General features: G+C 48.3%; 1 protein-coding gene across 1 annotated transcript in view; it reads right to left on the bottom strand.

The window, feature by feature from the left end:
• Nucleotides 1-218: 218 nt before the first annotated feature.
• The window catches only part of LOC100727811 (putative adhesion G protein-coupled receptor E4P), a 53,386-nt gene continuing 33,843 nt past the window's right edge, over nucleotides 219-19,761 (bottom strand). The window contains exons 10-16 of the mRNA XM_063228726.1: nucleotides 19,422-19,616; nucleotides 10,194-10,429; nucleotides 8,333-8,399; nucleotides 7,982-8,073; nucleotides 5,539-5,719; nucleotides 2,481-2,576; nucleotides 219-1,232 (exon numbers count right to left, since the gene is read on the bottom strand). Of these exons, the coding sequence (XP_063084796.1) occupies nucleotides 1,230-1,232; nucleotides 2,481-2,576; nucleotides 5,539-5,719; nucleotides 7,982-8,073; nucleotides 8,333-8,399; nucleotides 10,194-10,429; nucleotides 19,422-19,616 (870 nt within the window). The 3' untranslated portion in view covers nucleotides 219-1,229. The remainder of the gene's footprint in view (nucleotides 1,233-2,480; nucleotides 2,577-5,538; nucleotides 5,720-7,981; nucleotides 8,074-8,332; nucleotides 8,400-10,193; nucleotides 10,430-19,421; nucleotides 19,617-19,761) is intronic.

Raw genomic sequence — 19,761 nt, forward strand, 5'->3', positions numbered from 1 at the left:
GCACTCCCTGCACCTCTTGATTACCTCCCCTTTAGGAAAGATCAGTCTCCTACTATCTAGCTTTTATTTTGCTCTTTATTTATTTTTGGGTCCTCATATAAGGGAAACTATGATAATTTAAGCTTCCGTGTCTGATTTATTTCATGTAACATTATGGTCTCCAGGTGCATCCTTTTCCCTACAGTTGACCCGAGTTTATTCTTCTTTACGGTGGGGCCTTTTGCTCACCCGGGGAGTTGAGGCCTCAGTGATTCAGCTAAATCAAAGGAAAGGGGCTCCGGCCAGCAGGGAGTCAGCCAGCAGAGGGCAGCGGCCACCTACGAATGGGAGCGTGCTCTGCTCCTGCCCTGTGGACAGAGGACCAGCATCTAGAGTACATCATATCTAGAGTATACAATCTCGCTATGTTTGTATATATTTAATAAACAAGCTTATATATCACATGAGGCTTCATATAGGAGAAACCCAGGATGTCAGTAAGTTACAGAGTAAAATGAAAGATACTAGCAAACAGGGAGCGAGGTCTTTCACAAAGGGAGTGAGCCCGCGAGGTGGGCTGCGGGGAGGGAAGGGAGGCAGACGCGATCAGACATGGGGTGACGTGCAGCGCCCACAAGGATGTAACGGTCATGGGCTGCAGACGTGTGCGGACAGAATTAAAGGTACAAAATGCAAGTCAGAATGTCCTCTTGGGAAACATTAGGAAGGCTGCTAAGCAAGGCTGAGCGTAGAGGGGGTGTGGGAGCCGGCAGGGACGCTCAGCCCGAAGGAACAAGCGCTGTCACTTGTTGGATTAAGCGATATAAGCCAGATATACAAAGGCAGGCATCACACGACTCTGCTCACGGGGGAAACAGGAAAACAAGCATGATCTGAAGGTGGAAGAGGGACAGAGAGGGGCTGGGCAGGTGTCCTTGGGGAAGGGGAAGAGCCAGGAAGACACGAGAGGGCTGGTTAGAGTGAGGCACGAGACATTCGTGCGTGGACACGTCGCCCATTAAGTGTTACAATGAGTGTGTGTTAAAAATGGCAGTCAATGACTTTTACACTAGCCCCGGCGGACGGGCCTTTAATGGAGAAGGAAAAGTGATAGCCGATCCACCCGTGACCACAAGGGCACCACGGACGCCCAGGTCAGGTTCAGCCTTTGGCCAAGAAGCAGAAACAAATCAGGCGCTGGATGGCGTACGGTGTCTTCAGCGAGCAAATTCTGGTGATTTCCTTGGCTCTTACTACATGGGGGAGGGAGACGATGAGAGAAACAGAAATTAGCCTTTCAGAAATCAGCCAAGATGTCTAGCCTGCCTGCCACCAGGAAGACACCCTAAAATCTGAATCTTCTGGTACCATTTACACCTCAAAACTCATCTTGAAAAATGGTTTTATTTAGCTTTTCACGAGCGTGCCCGTATGTCCCGTGGCACTATTGACTTTGGCGAAGGGGTGGAGTCTACACACCCTGGAACGGATGACTGAATAGAAAAAGGTACCAACCATATATAAAATGGAGTACTATTCAGTCCTAAAGAGGCATTCATCTCCTGTCATTTGTGGCAAAATGGATGGAATGAGAGCAGTGTCCAGCGACACACAGAAGACAAGCCTGCTGCGGAGTCCTAGCACTCGGGGTAAGTGGCCTCCCGCCGAGCCCTGGCCCGCCTACGACCTTCCGGTCCAGATGGTTTCCTGGCCAGGCCCCGTTCTGATCACGGACAGCCTGCACGTCTCCAAGCACGTGGCCCTTCCCAGAGTCCCGAGTGGCACTTGGTGTGCAGCGGGAGCTCCCCGGGTCACCCCTCCTGGTCTCTCTGCCTTGCTGTGCTCTTGTTTTCTGTATCGCTTTGGCCCATGTGTGCAGTCCCTGCTGAGGTTTCTTATCTAAGTCTGCCTCAAACTGGAGCATCAGCCCCCAGGTGAGGCCCTCTGACAAGGTGTCCACCACAGTCCGTCCAGCGCCTACACGGGGGCAGCTGTGCACAGCGAGTGTTAAGTGAACGTTGTGAAATAAACATTTTTGTGAAACATCTCTTGCATAAGCCGGGCGTGGCGGCTCACGCCTGTCATCCAGCACTCCAGAGGGAGGCTGAGGCAGGAGGATCGCTGCGAGCTCGAGACCAGCCTGGGCTGCACAGCGAGACCCTGCCTCAGAAAGACAAAAGGTAAATATCTCGTGGAAGTTTATGAAGGAAGAAAGCAAGAGAGGAAGAAGAAAAGGAAGAGAGAGAGAAGGTGGCCCAGGAACAAAAGGAGTAAAGCAGGGCGGAGAAAAAGAAATATGGGGGAAGAAGGGAGGGACTGGAGGAGAGAGGGCGAGCGGGGGACAGTGAGGAGGGCAAAGGGACGGGAGACAGCCAAGGGGAAAGGGAAGGAGGAACAGGAGGACGGGCGGGGCGGGCACGGGTGAGGCGGGGCAGGCTCTGGGCACTGCTCGGTGCCACACTGTTCTCTGGGCCACCGAGCCAGGAGAGCGCGTGCCTTACCGTTCTGGTGTGGAGGGTGGACTGGGACAGGTCGGTGCTGTTGGCTCCCGCACCCCTCTGGGTCCCCCCAAACCACCGCCTGTACTCCATCCGCACCTGGGGGTTTCAGAAAGACAGAGACCCGTGTCATCTCCAGAGATCCGTTAGGGAGAAAGGGCCTAGATGGAAGATGACAGAGAGAGAGAGAGAGAGAGAGAGAGAGAGAGAGAGAGAGAGACAGAGAGACAGACAGGAGAGAGAGACAGAGAGAGACATAGAGACAGAGAGAGACAGACAGACAGACAGGAGAGAGAGAGAGACAGACAGACAGAGAGAGAGAGACAGACAGACACAGACAGAGAGAGACAGAGAGGGACAGAGAGACAGACAGGAGAGAGAGACAGAGAGAGACATAGAGACAGAGACAGACAGACAGACAGGAGAGAGAGAGAGAGACAGACAGACAGAGAGAGAGAGACAGACAGACACAGACAGAGAGAGACAGAGAGGGACAGAGAGAGAGAGAAACAGAGTAAGCCAGCCAGGCCCTACCCTCCACTCTTGTTTCTTGGATTTTCTGTATAATATATTTTCCATTCTCATGTTGATTATTTTTATCAAAACCAACTACCTTCATTGTCAAAAAAAAAAAGGTACTCACGTCGAGCACCATCAGAACTTGGTACTGATGTGGGTGGTAAACAATACAGGAATGCAAGCAGCCACACTGATAAATCCGGACTAATCAGCTGAGCTCAGCCACCACTCGCGTGGACCCCGTTTCAGAGTCTCACCGAGTGGCCCTGAACTGGAAAATTACAAAGCTTCTAAACAGAACCACAAAGAGACACCCCGTTGCACACAATTTAGCTCGACTGTTGCATTAACTTTGGCTGACGCCTGTATCCTGCTTCTTTGTTGAGCAGGTTAAGTTTTCTCCTGGATTCAGCGCATGCTGCTTTTCTCATGGGACTCATTCCCTGAGTAATTCCCCATTTTCCTGAGTCTCATACAGGGCACGAGTTAAATGCAGGGCTCAAGGTGGCGTCAGCTATGCCAAGCTGCAGCAGTGTACGGTGATGGGGTAAAGATGGCTGTGATGCCCATGAAGATGCTGCCGGGGATGGTGGGGGTCACTTTACGTGCCACATTTTACATGAAATACAGCATTTAACCCTTACATCGACTCAGTGACGAAATCACTCTTCTTACCTCCAATTAAAGATGTAGAAATTGAGGCTCAGAAATAAAACTGATTTGTCCAAAGTCATAGAGAAACCCTCAACACCTTGCCGTTCTTACTGAAGAGCCCCAGAACTAACACTACACTGCCGTGCTCCTGATATTTTATGAATTGACTTGCTTTTAACTTTTGACACGTGAAGAATGACATTCAGATGTGTAATGATCATTATTTTTTTGGTTCTGGGAATCGAACTCAGGAGCTTGCACTTGCCAGGCAGGGCTGTGCCACTGAGCTAACTGCCCCTCACCAAGACACTGAAGCTGTACATTGCTTCTTCTGAGAGGAGTGCCCAGCGTAAAGAGGGCGCCACAAGACGGAGAGGAAATGACAGTGTTAAGATGGCCATTTGCTGTTACCATCTTACCTGCTGACTCCACTTACCAGTAAAGGAAAGTGCTAGAAAACTGCCCCAGTTTTCTGTGGAGAGCAAAGTCTGTGTGGGATTTATATTGCATGGCTACACGTGACTCTCAACGCTCGGAGAAGGCCCTGCCACCTCTGCATTTGCAAAGACGGCCTCAGAGCAGGCACCGTGCCCGAGGGTCGCACGGCCACCTACTCAGGGACGGGTCTGATTAATGCCACAGTCTCTCCAAGCCGTTGGTACACTGCGTCTCATTACAGGAGAATTCCCCCGTGAGTCCCTGGCAACTCAAGTCTGAGCACGTGATTTGCTTTAACAGAAGAAATCGGCGTCAAACCGAGCTGTTACTGCTAAGGGGAAGGATGGAGAGAGCTAAACGGTACTGCGTGATGACCTGCTCTCTCTTTGCCAGTGAGGTCCCTGGCATTTTATTTATTTTTTGCAATCCTAACTTTTTATTGATTCATGTTTGCAGTACATAATAATCACACCCCTCACGGGTCCGTGCATGTAGCACGTGCCAATTCCGTTTCTCAGCCCTTTCCCCTTCCTCTGTTGTTTGGTCCGCTTTCCTTTTGCAAAAGGTCTGTCTCCCTGTTTCCTGTTGCTGTGCTTTATTTAGCTACCTTTGTCTATAGCTTGGATTTCTCAGATAAGAGAGACCAGCTGATACCTAAGCTTGTGTGTGACTCAGCATCCTGATCTCAAGGTGCCTCCATTTTCCTACAAAGAATGCGTTTATCCTTTTTATGACAGAGTAGTACTCCCTCGTGCATAAATCCCACACTCTCCTTATCCATTCATCTGTTGAGGGACCCATACACTGCTGCCGAGATTTAGCTGTTAGGAATTGTGCTGATCCACATAGGGATGTGGACAGGTCACTGTAATATGATGTCTGTGGCTCTTTTGAGAGTGTTCCTAGGTGAGGAATGTTGGGATGGGAGGCTACACCTTCAGCCTGAATCCCTGAGTGAACACAGTGTCAATCAGAGCACAGTTAGTAGTACGAGCTATTAAAAAAAACCCATTTATTGTAAGCCACAGAGCCGGGAGGGAAGGATGTTTGTTAACGCACCATATCTGCCTTGTATTACGGATCCATGCTCTTGTCAACAGTCCTGGCTGTTTACCAGGGACCGTTGCACTGAGTCACACCCCTCCCTGTTTACGATGCAGAGCCTCCCTGAGTTGTTCAGCCTGGGCTCAAATTAGCTGTCCTCCTGCCTCAGCCTCCCAGAGTCCTGGGATGACAGGTGTGCGCCACCGTGCCATCTCAATACATGCTCTTAAGAGGCAGGTTGAGCTCTGCGCAGAGGACATAGCATGACCTAGTAATTCCTGAGCACTCTCCTCAAACGGAAGACACCCCAGCTATGAATACAGAAGGCCAAGGAGGGGCCAGAATGCGAGCGGCCGTCCAGGGAGGCTCTGGGAAGGGCGGTGAGAGAAGGGACAGCGGGTCTTACCTGGCGATTAAGCAGACAGTGCACCACAAAGAGCAGAACGCCCTGCAGGACGTTGACGATGGTGAAGAGGTAGGCCACGACGGATTCAACCGTCTCCCCTGCTCCTCCCGCCAGGAAGAATCCGAGGCCCCAAGAACAGCCCAGCACGAAGAACTGAGCGATGGCTTTGAATGTCATGACTCTGGGAAAAGAGAGCCGCCACGAGTTAGGACCAGCGCTAAGGGGTGATTTTCCTGTGTCCCCCTCCTTGACCAGCACACCGAGGGAGCCGGGGGAGCGGACACGGATCAGGTGTGTGGGCTGAGGCAAGGCCGGCCCGAGCACACAGGGAGCCCCAAACAAGCCAGCTCCAAACGGGCACGGGGCCGAGGCCAGCAGGCACGCCGGCCGCCAGCAGGCGGGGAATTACCCTTCTCCCCGGCAGTTTCTGGGAGTATAAATAAGCCGGCCAGCGTGGAGCAGCTCCTGCTCTCCCGTCAGGACAGCGAGGGCCCCGATGGCCCAGCTGTCGCCTCTTCTGTGTTTCTGCATCCGTCAGGGTCCTTCATCCCGAGAACAGCAGCTGCGTGGTTGAGGCAGCACCCCAACGTCGTGATGGTCACACAGCCGAAGATGAGGCGGACCCAGGCTGTCCATCCCTGCGGCCGAGCGTGATTGTTCCAAGAACCACCCCTAGAAGTGATGTCTCTGCCACGTCTTCTGCCTTGATTTGTTGGAAGATGTGTCGACGATGCCTTCAGAAATTTGTGTATTGCTTTGAAGCCTTATAATATTTTCATTCATTGATTGCAATGGTTTTATTCTGGGTTGTTTGATTTTATTGTCTGTGATGGTATGAACAGCTATTTTGAAGAAAACAACACATCATAATAGCTAGTGCTGATTTAATACCATCTTGTTTTGAAGTCCCATCAAGCTTTTGTTCTTCTGTCTCCATCGGTTTAGCATGTTGTATCTTACCGGATTTTATTATATGTGATAATATAAACAAAAATTTTTACAGACAAGGAAATAATATAGAAACCATTGTTCATTTTCTGTTAGTTGGTTCTAAATACCCTGTAATACTTTGATTCTCTTGAATAGTTTTACACTGTCATGTTGTGTTTGATGCTATAATATAGAAAGTTACACTCAAATATTTCAAGGAAAGAGACTGTGGTAGCTACTGTTATGTCGGGTTATCTTGTGGTGAAACACTATGTTGCTTAAATTGTTCTGTTCTGATGTGTTATTATGTTGTTGTGTCCTCCAATCTCCTTCTTTCTTTTAATTTTTTGAATAAAAAATAAATTAAAAAAAAAGAAATTTGTGCTGTAAAATTGGAATGGTGGTGGTTTTGTGACTTCAGAATACAGCAGCATTGGGGTTCTCTGAACAGAAAAATCACAGCGTGGCTGTGGATGGTTGTTATCTGGGAGAGATGATGCGTGTGAGTGAGTGTGTGTGTGAGTGTGTGTGTGTGTGTGTGTGTTCGTGAACCCTCACTTCCACACTTTATGTGTAGGGAGATGGGGACTCTGACCTCCCAGGGGAAGGGAATTGAGGACACGTGATGTTAGATCGTCTGATAACTAAGTGAAAGTCCGACCCAGACTCAGAGTCAAGATGGGCACATATGCCTTTAATGTTTACCTATACAAGTAACCAGTACAAGACACTCGTCCATCTTGGCTAAGACCAGCCTTGAGTTAATCCATATTTTCAATATACATAGAGCCCTACATGCCGTAGGGTGGATCTATATTTCACACAGTAATACTTGTCAGGGCTTAGCACCCTCAGTTCTGTAATTACTGTTAGAGGTCATTATTGTTCTAAACATTTTAAATTGACACCCATGAGAATCTAGTTTCTATTATCAAGAAAAGTGGAGTCCAGAAGTTGTAAGTCTCCAAGATGAAAGGTCAGTGTTGATATTTCCGATATTAATGTCCCATAAAGAGAATGGTATACAGAGGAGATATTCAATAGTCTTCTTTCTCTTTTTCTTTCTTTTGTTTTTTTGGTCTTTTTGAGACAGATTTTCACTGTGCAGTGCAGGCTGAACTTGAGCTCACTTTGTAGCCCAGGCTGGCCTTGAACTCACCGCAATCCTCCTGCCTCAGCCTCCCCGTGCTGGGATGACAGCTGTGCACCATCACACCTGACAATACATTTTTCTTAAATGAAGAAATAAGGAGGCCCCAAGTTACCTGAAATTCATAGTTGTCTTTCTTCTGTAATTTGTTCCCTTGATGCTCTTTAGCATCAGGAGAGTTTATACCTTCTTCGCCCCGTGGTGCTGAGAAATAAACCAGGACCTCACACACGCTAGGCAAGCACCTTACCACGGAGCTACATCCTATCCTGGACCATATTTTTGTCTAGGAGTTTTCTTTACCACGAAGCATGGTCCCATAGGACAAATCCGTCAGTGTCACTGCTTCTGGTACCTTCTTACCTGGTGTCCTGAATGGTGGAGACTTCTTTATTGAGGGAGGAAAGTTTGCTTCTCAAAACCCACAGAATTTGGAAATAGAACACAAAGTTTATCTGTGGAAACAACATGAAAAAATGGCTCAGAAAAACAGGAAAACATATCAGTCATTAAGGCCCTCGTTAAGTTTTTATCGAATGCGTGAGTGAACGCAGGGCTGTCAGAGGATTCCCAGCAGGGGTTTGCACACTCGCACAGCAACTGGTGGCATCGGCTGCGTTTCCTTAGTTCATGACAGCTCGACTTTGCCGGCTGAGAGTGCAGCTCCCATGCCGGGCACCACGGGCAGCACCTGCAGAAGCAACCGTCACTTACCAAGATGATGGCTGCGACGGGCCCCAGGAAGCTCCAGATGAACCCTCTGTCCACCGTGAGCCAGCAGCTGCGGAGAGGAAGGCAACACTCACCGTCTTTCCCTCCGGGAGGAGGACGGTGGGCCAAGATCTGAAGGTGTTTGCTCAGCGTGTGGATTGTGAGCGGCTCCGCCTCTGACACGAGCAGGCTGTTCTTTGCCTCAGTTTCCCAAAGTGTGAGGTGAGGCTAAGTGTGCAAAGATTAAAGTGGGTGCTGGAGCATTATGTTAGATCTTGGAGTTATGTACTGCAGTGCCAGTCTTTTGAGCTTTGTTGTCCTCAGTGTGTTCCGTCTCTTCAGATTCTTTTGTTTCCTCTATGGAATCATTTCTTCAATAAACCACAAAATGACTCTCTGGGATTTGGACTGGGGAGGTGTCACATGTATAGGAACTAACATCCTGACATTATTGAATCTGCTCATCCAGGAAAATGTAGTATCTCCCCATTGGATGTGTGTGGTTTTCCTCATATAGAACTTTAGCAGTGATTGAATGAGACCATATATATAAAGCTTTTTGGGACACTTCTGGTCAAAGAATTAAACCTCAGTAAAGTAGTCATCATAGTGATGAACATGATTGCTATCATCAGAAATAGCATAAAAACAATGATTTAACAACATAAAATGCTTATTAAGGATATTAATAACGGACACAGTACCCCGCCACTCAAACCCTTTAAATTCTACCATCTGTTACTGTCAAAGGCAATATAACTCATTCTCAAAGGCAATGAACCTGGCAGTATCAATCTGAGAAAAAAATAAAGGTGAGCCATGGCCAACATTCAGGGGGGTGAAAAGGTCCCCCAGGTAAATCCATCCCTTGTTTGCAAAAATAAAGTTTTATTGAAACTCAGCTGCACACAGGCGTTCACAGGCTGTCAGTGTTTTCTTTCCCACGCTGACGGTGACATGGAGGCCACGCGGCCTGCACAGCCCCCAGCGGTTACAATCTGACCCTTTATAAAACCTGCCAGCTCGTTATCTTCCTAGTCATGCAATCTCAGGGATCTTTCTGGCAGCTCACAGGGTCCAGCCAGAGCTTGGCTTTCTGCTGAACTTCAAGAGGTGCAAGATTATGGCTGAGGCCTTAGCACGTGCGCTGCCACCAAGCTCGAGCTTCTTATCCTGACCCCTGAGGCCGGAGCTTTGCCAACTTCTCTAGGTAGGCAGTGGAACCTGGAGGTGAGTCCTGGCTCAGCCACTCCCAGCTGCACACTGTGCGTGTGCGTACTAACCAGAGGGCTGCCTGGGGAACTTTGCTTCCTCTCTTTTGAACTCGGACCTTGGAGAAGTGCCGTAGATGCCGTGCACCAGCCCAGCATGTCTTGTGCATGATGTGACAAACCGCCGCCCCGATGGGCTCCGGGTGAGGGTGGCGGGAGCCGCTTGACACACCAAGCACTATTCTGGGTCACAGCAGGCTCTTACAGTTATGATCGTTACTGTTATGCTCTGGGCCCCAAAATAGTCCACATCCTCCTTCAGAATCCTGCAGAACCCGAATCCCACAACTTCTTAAAGTGGGGCCGTGGATTTACTCCACCCGCCCCTGAATTTCCTGAAGATTTATTTAAAATGTGTGCTATATTTGTCTAAGGGAAAGACCTCTGATTTTCACCAAAATCGACTCCCTGAAAGCAGTTAACTGTCATGTCATCATGCTAGAGATCTCCGAAAGGAGACAGTATTCTGGCTTCCAGAAGGACTGGCTTACAGCCGATTCGCAGTCAGAACAGAAACTTTAAGAGGTGCATTTTGATTTTGAAGCAGGCGTTGGCTGCAGACACGACTCCCCCCTCCACACGCAGCTGCTTACTGAGTGCTCGTGCCGTAATGTTGGTGTCCGGCTGCTGCGCACACGGTGACGACGGCCGCGGGGAGGCCGTAGCCCAGGGGGTACATGAATCTCTTCTTGAGTCTGTGTGCGCTGGTGTAGTTGGCCACCCGGAGGTTCCTGACGGTGAGGAAGAGATGCAGCCCCTCCAGGAGCGACCAGGAGAAGGTGGCCAGGTAGAGGAAATGGAGCAGCCCAGCAATGATGGAGCACAGCGTCTGCAAGCAGGAGAGAGAGAGAGAGAGAGAGAGAGAGAGAGAGAGAGAGAGAGAGAGAGAGAGAGAGAGAGGAGGAGATGCAGCATGTGCCTCTGGACATTCCCGGATGTGGATACCAGTAACATTTTGACTAAGAGAGATGCATTTTCTGGAAGCTTCTGCCAGCTACTGAAACTGTTTGTCCCACTAGAACAGGACAGAAATGTTAAGGGCAAAATGTCCTTGGAGCGGACATCGGATGCACACTGAGTGACTCCTTGTCACTGTTCTTTGAGTCTGAGGATTTTATGGTCCATGCCGCAAGGCGTATCCTGCAGGGCTTTGATGGGATTAAATTCCTGGTGCCCAGAGTGCACATTTATTTGAAAACAATTTATTGACTGTTTTCCGTCTCTGCCCTGGATGGCCGTCCCAGATGAGTGTACCCTTGACCGGTCCTGAGCAATCGTGTCACACGCGTGGCTGTCCAGTGTGTCTATAGGATGAATGAATCCACGGGGAGCACCAGCCACCACCCACCAGCGCTGCCTCAGTACTGATAAATGTGCTTCAGGGACTAACAGGTCACTTTCCACAGGCGGGAACACGTGCCGGGAGTGAGTGGCCTACTACCAACACAAACACCAGCAAATTAAATTTGGAAATGTGCATCTACTTTTGATCCATACGCACCTCAAGCACCAAATTTTGAAAGAACTTACACTAGGTGACTTGCATGCAGATCTTTCAGGGGCAGGTACCCACACTGTCCACCCGAGGAGGCCATCATCCCTTTTTGTTGAACGCTTATCATTTTTGTTCAGAAAAAGCCCCGGAACCCATGATGACCACGAGAAGTGAAACATGGAACCAAATTAAATTCTAGAGCTAAAAATATATATGCAGTCACTGGGATGAAAAACACATTGAGTGGGATTAAAGGTAGATTAGGCCCTGAGGAAGAAATGCCGGGCCTGGGTCTATCTCAGCGGCACAGTGCGAGGTCCTGAGGTCCATTTCCTGTACCAAAAAACAACAAAAAAAAGAAAATATTATGGAACTTAAAGATATAGGAGTAGAACTGTGTAAAAAGAGGCATGCCAAGGAAAGGTGCTTAAAGACTGAATAATGTCAGTGACTTTTGGAACAGCAGAAACAGATCAATACCTGTCGTTAGGAAAACAGGAAAAATGTATTTGGAGAGATTATGGCTGGAGTTTTTCTCAATTTGAATTCTTTAAAGTCTCAGCCCCAATTATTGTTCAAAGACGTCAAATCAACAGGACAGACGCATGCAGACAGATTAGGAAGATTATTTTATGGGATTTTTCAGGGTCTGAATCAGTAGGAAACGGCACATTTACGAAATACAAGTCAGACTTGCAGGGTGCAGACGAAGCAGCGGTCAGACCTGAGGCTTGAGGCAAGACTGCTTCTTCCAAAGGGAAACTCAGTTCCGTTTCTCCTCAGACCTTGAAATGCCCGGCTGAATTGCACCCGCTTTCCAGAGGGCTGTCTGCACCCATAAACCAACTGGTGGTAGAGTTTAAAACACTGTCACGGCGATACTCAGACGCATCAAACTATCCTTCGCACCCAGCAAAAGAAGGAGGGCACCTCTGGGGCACTTGTCGGAAACCGGGTGCACCTTGAGGCCGTAATGCTGCGCAAAACAAAGAGGCTAAAACCACGTGTGTCTTTCGTGGGAGAATCCCATGACGAGTAGTTAAGGAGCAAAGTAGCAGACAGATGTTAGGAACAATTCGTAGCAATAAACTCAGATACCTATATCTATATTTATGTATCTCACATGTAAGTAGACACACTGAGTAACACAAGGTCAAATTAAACCAACAGGAATCAGGAGAATACAATCAACATAAAAGAGTAAAACATCAACGAAATATAAAAGAGAAAAGCAATAGAAAAAAATAGCGAAACCATCAGCTGAGTTTTAATAAAATGGATAAAACTCTAGCTATACTGAGGCAGACAGCGAAGACACAGGAATATAAACAGTTAGAGGTGACACTACTTCAGCTTCTAGATAGATACAAACAATGAGGAATGTTACAATTTTCCACAAATGTGTTTGACACTTAGAAGACTTTGACAAAGTCATTAAAGGATACAAAATACCCATTTACCCAAGAGGAAACAGGTGTCTGAAACAACCTTCTATTTACCGAGAGGTTGGTTTAAAATCATCCAATAATCAGAAATAAAGTACAGTTAGCATTCAACCCTGCGACCCAGGCCTGGAGAGATCCCAAGATTGACAGCAAATGTTAAAACAAAATTTGAGCGAATATTCTTAGCAGCTTTGCAAAAGGCAAATGATAGAAACAAAATACGCTATACCGCTACACTAGCATATTACTTGTCAACAAAAATGGAATAAAGTCTTAAAACACCTTGGAAAGAAACATCATGGTGAGGGAGAGAAGCCAGGCACAAGAGGCCGCCTGTGCTGCAATTCTGCTTCTAGGGAACATGGAGGGCAGGCAGCCCCAGGCGCCAACAGCAGGTTTGCAGCAGCCCGAGGCTGGGGAGGAGACAGGAGAACCTCCGCCATGGGGGTGGCACCTGGGACAAGGTAGCAGTGACCATTGCACGGCAGTGTGAAAACACTGAACGCTCCTGAAGTGCACGTTCTAAAATGGATACACTATACATTTAATTGTTAGATAAGCCAGACACACAAGCTTAAATACCACAAGGCTTCTCTTAAATGAGAAAACCAAAATATAAATACACAGCAGCAAAAGACATAGATTGCTGGGCGTGATGGTGGGTGCCTGTAATCCCAGCACTCAGGAGGCCGAGGCAGGAGGATCGCTGCAAGTTTGAGGCCAGCCTGGGCTACAAAGTGAGACCCTGTCTCAAAAACACACAAACACACCAACAAGCAAACAGTGCATAACAGGAGACAGGAAATAGCTCTTTTGCAAATGCCAAGGAGACAGAGTTGGAGCGGGGGAGTGAATGGGGAGGAGCGGATGAAAAACTCTGTGAGACTTCCAACATGCGTTAATTTAAAAACCTGAAAAAATACACATTTGCATAGTGAACTACATCACACCTAAAATGAATAATACACCATGTGGTTAATAAAATGTTTTGATGGCAAGGGGCATTTTACCATGAACAAACAGGTAAAGGGAAACTTAATTTTGATTTGCTGTTTGATTTCTGTTTTCATTTTGCTGGGGGATTTGAACCCAGGACGTCAGACTCCAGGCAAGGACTCTACCACTGAGCTCAGGAGACAAATTCCAAGTCTGATAAGCGGTGTAAGTTCTGACATCTCAGATCTGACAAATATCCTTTAGTGGGTGGAAGCCTCAATACTGGACCTGAATAATAATTCCAAATAATTTATTTTGCAAACCCTTACTTCAGGAGGACTCACGTATTTTGCATTTGGCGACTTTCTCCTTTCACCTTCTGATGGCTGATTTCACGTCCACGTGCTGATCTCAGTCTAGCAGTTGTGTTCAGACGTTAATCTCAATGTGTGTGAGCCTGAGTGTGAGTGTGAGGGTGTCCAGCGTGCGTTCTGGGAAGGGACCCACACTTGAATAGGCGCAGTGGGGGCCTGCCAGTTAGCAGAAGGCCTAGGTGGAGCAGCAGTGAGCTGGAGGGCCATCTGCCCCACTGAGTCTGCAGGGCACAGCCGTAAGCATGGCTGCCCCAGGGCCCCCCAGGCCCTGACCTGCTCTGTGATCCACCAGCAGCCTCTTCTCCAGATCCAGCTCCTGCTGGACCGGTTTCTCCGGAAAACTTTAACTAACACAAAGTTGATCACCAAGCCCAGCAGTCTGACCTGCCCGCCGGGAGAGTTTGACCACCAGCCCACCACTGTCTCTCCTGGGCTTCCCGGAACCTGCCAGACCACGGATCCTCCTAACACTGCTCGTCCCCGAGCCTACTGTAGGCCTCCCTTCCCAGTCTTGCAGGGCTGGTCTTCCACGAGCCCCGGCTGCAGTCCAGCTTTATTAGTCTGAGCACATCAATTCCCGCGTCCTGAACATCTTCCTGCAGAGTGTGCTTCTCTCCCTGTCTCGCCCCAGGCGCTCCCGGGCCTGGAAGGGTTATTTCCAGCTGAGAGTTTATGCCTCAGCCCCAGTGTCTGACCAGCACATCTCACTCACAAGGATAAGCCTGACTTCATTGTCTTTTCCTTTTAAATTTTTATTTCTGAAAAGCCTCCTAATTATATATATTCATGGGGTGCAAAAGAATTTTCCTTTTCCAGAGCTGGGAATGGAGTCCAGGACCTCACAGGTCCAGCAGACCCTGTAGCACTGAGTTACGTGTTAGGCCAAATCTGATGCGGAGATCCGTATATAAAATGATACCTGTTATCATGACTGAGCTGAGTAATCAGCACAACTATCACCTTACAAGGTTCTCACGTCCTTGTGGGAAAACTCTGAACATTCACTCTTCTGTCTGTTTTGGAATAGATATTTTTGTGTGTGTGTGTGTGTGTGTGTGGTAGCGGGGATCGAACTCAAGACTATGTACTTGCAAGGCAGGCGCTTACGCCACTGAGCTAAATCCCTGGCTCTGGAATAAATATTGATGTTACCTGCAGTCACCCTGCTGTGCAAAGGTCCTGTGGTCTGACCATAACATCACATCCTAAGACCATTTCTTTTTCCTCTAGGTTGATTAATGCAATCATCAACCTTCGACCCAACCCTTCAAACCAGAAGCCCTCAGAGACAATTGTCTTTCTGGTTTACCTCAAAACACATCCCAGCCATTTGGGGCCCTTCTCATCAGCTCCACCTTATGTTTTCCGAGGTGACCACCTCCTCCTTTGATTCGTATTTTCATTAACTCTTACCCAGCCACTGTTCAGTTTTTTCTCCGCACAGTTGACTGCCTGTTTTAGTGTCCTAAAAGTGTTTTATGTCATATCCACCTCGAAGCCCGTGACTGGGCCCTCACTTCCCTAAAGAATGATGATCCTGAGGCTTTGGGCCAGCTCGGACCCACGGTTTGTCTTAGTACACACAGTTTGACGGGCACTTAGCCACGCTGCCTTGGTCATGGTCACCTTTTCTATTTGGGCTTTTATAGAAGTTGCCTAACTAGCATTTAAAATCTAATTTTGCATTCTGGCTCCAGGACCACCCTCATCTACTCCCCCCCATTCTGCCTTCTTGCCAGAAATGAGTTTTATGTGGCATGCAAATTCAAACCAGCTTAGGCATAGCTTCGTAGGATACTTCCTTGAGAAGGATTGAAAGATTTATTGAGATAGAGAAATTCCACCACAGGTGACTGCTGACCGCAGTGCTTATGGGAATCTCAGAGGGCCAGAAAATGCAGCTTCTCTGAAACAGGGAATGAACAAAAACACAAATATGGAAAGGCCAACTGAAGGAGAAGGGCGCCTGATGATTCCAGGATCAGGTGCTTGGAAAGGGAAGCTGGGCCACCCAGATCTCGGCCCTGTTTATGCTCCGCGTCCAGTGAACCCACGTTTCGGGAGATGATCTGACAGTCGGGGAATGAGCTTCAGAGCAACAGCTGAGCCGCTGTGGTTGGCACCCACCTGGCAACCGCCCCGCACGCGTACAGGGCCCGCCTGTCCTGTCCCCCTCCTCACCGGGACGGGCAGCCCGGCCAGTGACATACGCACAGGTCAGGGCAACTGGAAGCCAGGAAGTGGCCGAGTCCAGGAGGACGGGCCCTCTGGAAAGAAGACGCACACAGCCACGGTTAGAGACCAGCACACTGGATAGAGACGAGCTGGCCCGGGAGTCTCGGGGCGGAGGGGACTGATCCAGGCCAGGAGGAAGACACAGCGGGAGCAGCACCTAAGTTTGCCCGAGAGAAATCCAGCCTGCCACCCACTCTGGACAGACACGACTTCTGGTCAGCGTGGGCAGGAGCTGGAAGGCCAGCGGAGCTAGAGGAGGCTGCCTGGTGACCTCATCACAGCGGTACAGAAGGAGCAGGGGCTGCGCAGGTGCCTGAGCGACAAAGCTCAGCTAACGCCGAGAGCACGTCCCACCGAACGCACAGCAAATGCAGAGATCTCCCAGCAGGGTCAGCTGAAGATCTGCTCTAGCTGATGCTCAACCTTCGGAAAGCCAAGCAATGAGAAAATACTTAACTTGGGGCTGGGGAGACAGCTCAGCAGCTAAGTGTCTGCCTGGCAAGTGTGAGGTCCTGAGTTTGATTCCAGATATAAACAAACAAACAAACAAACTGAACTCCTCAAAAGCTTATCTCATGGATAATAAACTAGAGAAAATAAAAATCTAGATGGTTAAAAATGTTTGAACAGGCCAAGGATCAAGCAAACAGATAAACAAATACCTATAAGATGTTTTGCAAGTTTAAAGAAGTAAATAATCAAGTAAAGGATTTAATTAATAAAATGGTTAATTTTCTGGGCGCGGTGGCTCACGCCTGGCATCCAGCACTCGGGAGGCTGAGGCAGGAGGATCCTTGTGAGTCTGAGACCAGCCTGGGCTGCAAAGTGAGCTCAAGGCAGCCTGAGCTGCACAGGGAGACCCCGCCTCAGAAAGACAACAACTACACAAAAGGCTTGTTCCACGTGGTTTGCTACATTAGTGTTTCTGTTAGGTCACTGCTTTGATTCCGTGCCCCACACCCTCTCTCACACTTCATTTAAATTTCTTCTCCCTCCTCTTTTCTGTGTTGCTCCCTCTCACACAATCTCAACTCTGACCCTTTATTTTCTGCTGTATGAATACTGTCTACCCTTTTCTTTGTCCTCCAGGATATATTTGTGGGGCGTGTGGTGTACATACAACGGTGTGAGTACTCACTGCTGCTTTTCTTGACGTAATTTCTTGCACTGACCTGTCAGGTTTTCCCTCTCAGAGTTTGTTGTCTCTTGCGTCTTTAAGCATTGCAGGTTTGCTACTTACTTTATTAGTGACATACAAAATATTCTGTGTGTCAGGCATCGTGGTTCACGCCTGTCATCCCAGCACAGGGGAGGCTGAGGAAGCAGGACTTCTGTGAGCTCAAGGCCAGCCCAGGCTACGTGGTGAGTTCACGGCAGCGTGAACTGCACAGTGAAACCCTGGCGCAACCACCCAACCAACCAACCAAATCACAGAACGAGTAAAGACCTTCCAGGATAAGGATAAACTATGGAAACAATGACCACCGAGCCAGCATGCAGAGCCAGCACTGTCTCCCAGACAGAGATGGAGAAGACAACGCGGCCTAAACGCCCAAAGGAAAGAATACGCCTAACTGGCAGAGTGCTTACATAGCAGGACGTGGAAAGGAACAGAAATCAGCACGTGCCGATGTTGGTCTGCTTCCTTATCAATGGGCGCAGTATTTAACACCCAAAACTTAACGGAAGAGAGCGTTCATTTAGCTCATGATTTTAGCACACTCAGTCCGCAGTCAGCTGACTCCAGGGCAGACACGTCATGGCAGAAACGGATGGAAAACAGAGGATTAGCTGCTGGGAAGCAGGGCCGGCCAGAAATAGGGCAGGGACCACACAGGGTCCCCAAGCGAGGCCGCACAGCCACCCAGAGTGTGCGCTGCCACAGTCACTCTGAGTCTCTGCAAAGGCTCAAGACAAAATTATCTCAAGACAGATTATCTTCCAGAGCACACGTCTGATCTCTGTTGTTACTGCAAATGGAATCTGAGCTTGGACTTTACTGAAATTATGTCAGCTAAATCAAGAGAATTATAACAAACTAATTTGAAAACACATATTCCAATAAATTGGAGAGTCTGAGAAAAAGTGTATAAACTCCTAGAAACATGATTTACCAAAATCAAACAAAGAAGATAGGAAACCTCACAACACAGACCGAAAACAAGCCATGAAATTAACGCCATGATCAAAACTTAGTCAATGAAGAGATACTCAGAATTTCACTAAAGTTCTAGAAAAGAACTAAAACTTACACTCCTCAAATTTTTCTATGTTATCAAAACAGAAGGAATTCTTACAGGCTCATTCCATGAAGCCAGAATTTCCCTGATATCAGAACCAGATAAGACAATGCAGCGGAAAGCTACACCCCAATATCCTTGTTGAACATAAATGCAAAAATCCTTCATATGATACTTGCAAAATGACTTAACAAATTATTAAGGTAATACACCAAACCAAGTTAGCTTCACTCCAGAGGTGCAGGCATGGTACAACATGTGAACATCAATAAACATGCCACACTGGAATGGCTATCATGAAGAATACCACAAACAACAAATGCTGGCGAGGATGTGAGGAACAAGGAACCCTTCTGTACTATTGTTGGGAATGTAAACTATTACAGAAATTATGGAAATCAATATGGAGAGAGCTCAAAAACTTAAAGCAGAAATTTCATTTAATCCATCCAGGACTCTTCTGGCTATATTCCTGAAAGAGTTAAAAACATTATAATACAATGAAACAGGCATACCTATATTTATACTAGCAAAAATTCACAGTAGCTGAGTACCTGACACAGTCTAAATCCTCGCCAATAGAGAAATGGATGGAAAAGTGTGGTATGTACACATAAGGGAATATTACGCAGCAACAAAAATGAAATCATGTCCTTTGCAGAAATCTGGATGGGACTTCAGGTCACAATGTTACATGAAATATGTCAGGTACAGAAAATTAAACATTTCATGTTTATCTTACATGAGATTCCTAAACAACTAATAAATACATGGCTAAAATGGTTAAAATAAAGGAGGGAGGGAGAAAAGACGGCAGACTTTAGAGAGGTGAAGAAAGAGATCGGGAAGGAGGGCAGTAAGAGCAGAGGGACAGTGTGACACAACGATCCAGTCCTGTTCTACACACGTATCAGGTCGCCCGGATGTTTGTCTCCCTCTAACAAAGGGTCAGGAGGAAAGTAACACTGCGAAGACCCTGCAGAGTCTGCTGGTTAAGAGCTCTTTCTTTCCCTCCCACCATCCCCGCCGGGTAAAGGCTTCCTCCTAGTCTCTTCTTAGACTGAGATGGCCCGATCTGACTAGCACAAGGACCCACCTTAGGCTCGGTCCTCTGGATGCCGCTGAGGAAGAGGAGGTGGGCCAGCAGGAGGCAGACGGCCAGGTGCAGGTGCAGGGTGGTGGACGTGTTCCGGATGGGCCGGCACAGCAGGAAGGTGAGGGCGGCCAGCAGGAGGCAGAGCACGGAGAGGCTCAGCCCCACCTGGGTGACCACGCTCAGCACCGGGTCGTCCTGCAACCACCAGGGGGAGGACCGTCACACAGCTGCCAGCTCTGTGTCCCGTTCCTAAGGGACGGCCAGGCACGCTTACTCCTACCCAAACCTGGGTCCTCCCACCCTATCCCTGGTCCTCCCACCCTAACCCTGGTCCTCCCTA

Source organism: Cavia porcellus, unplaced genomic scaffold (genome assembly GCF_034190915.1).
Source record: "Cavia porcellus strain 051 isolate PalLab524CR breed Dunkin Hartley unplaced genomic scaffold, mCavPor4.1 scaffold_17, whole genome shotgun sequence".
NCBI lineage: Eukaryota > Metazoa > Chordata > Mammalia > Rodentia > Caviidae > Cavia > Cavia porcellus.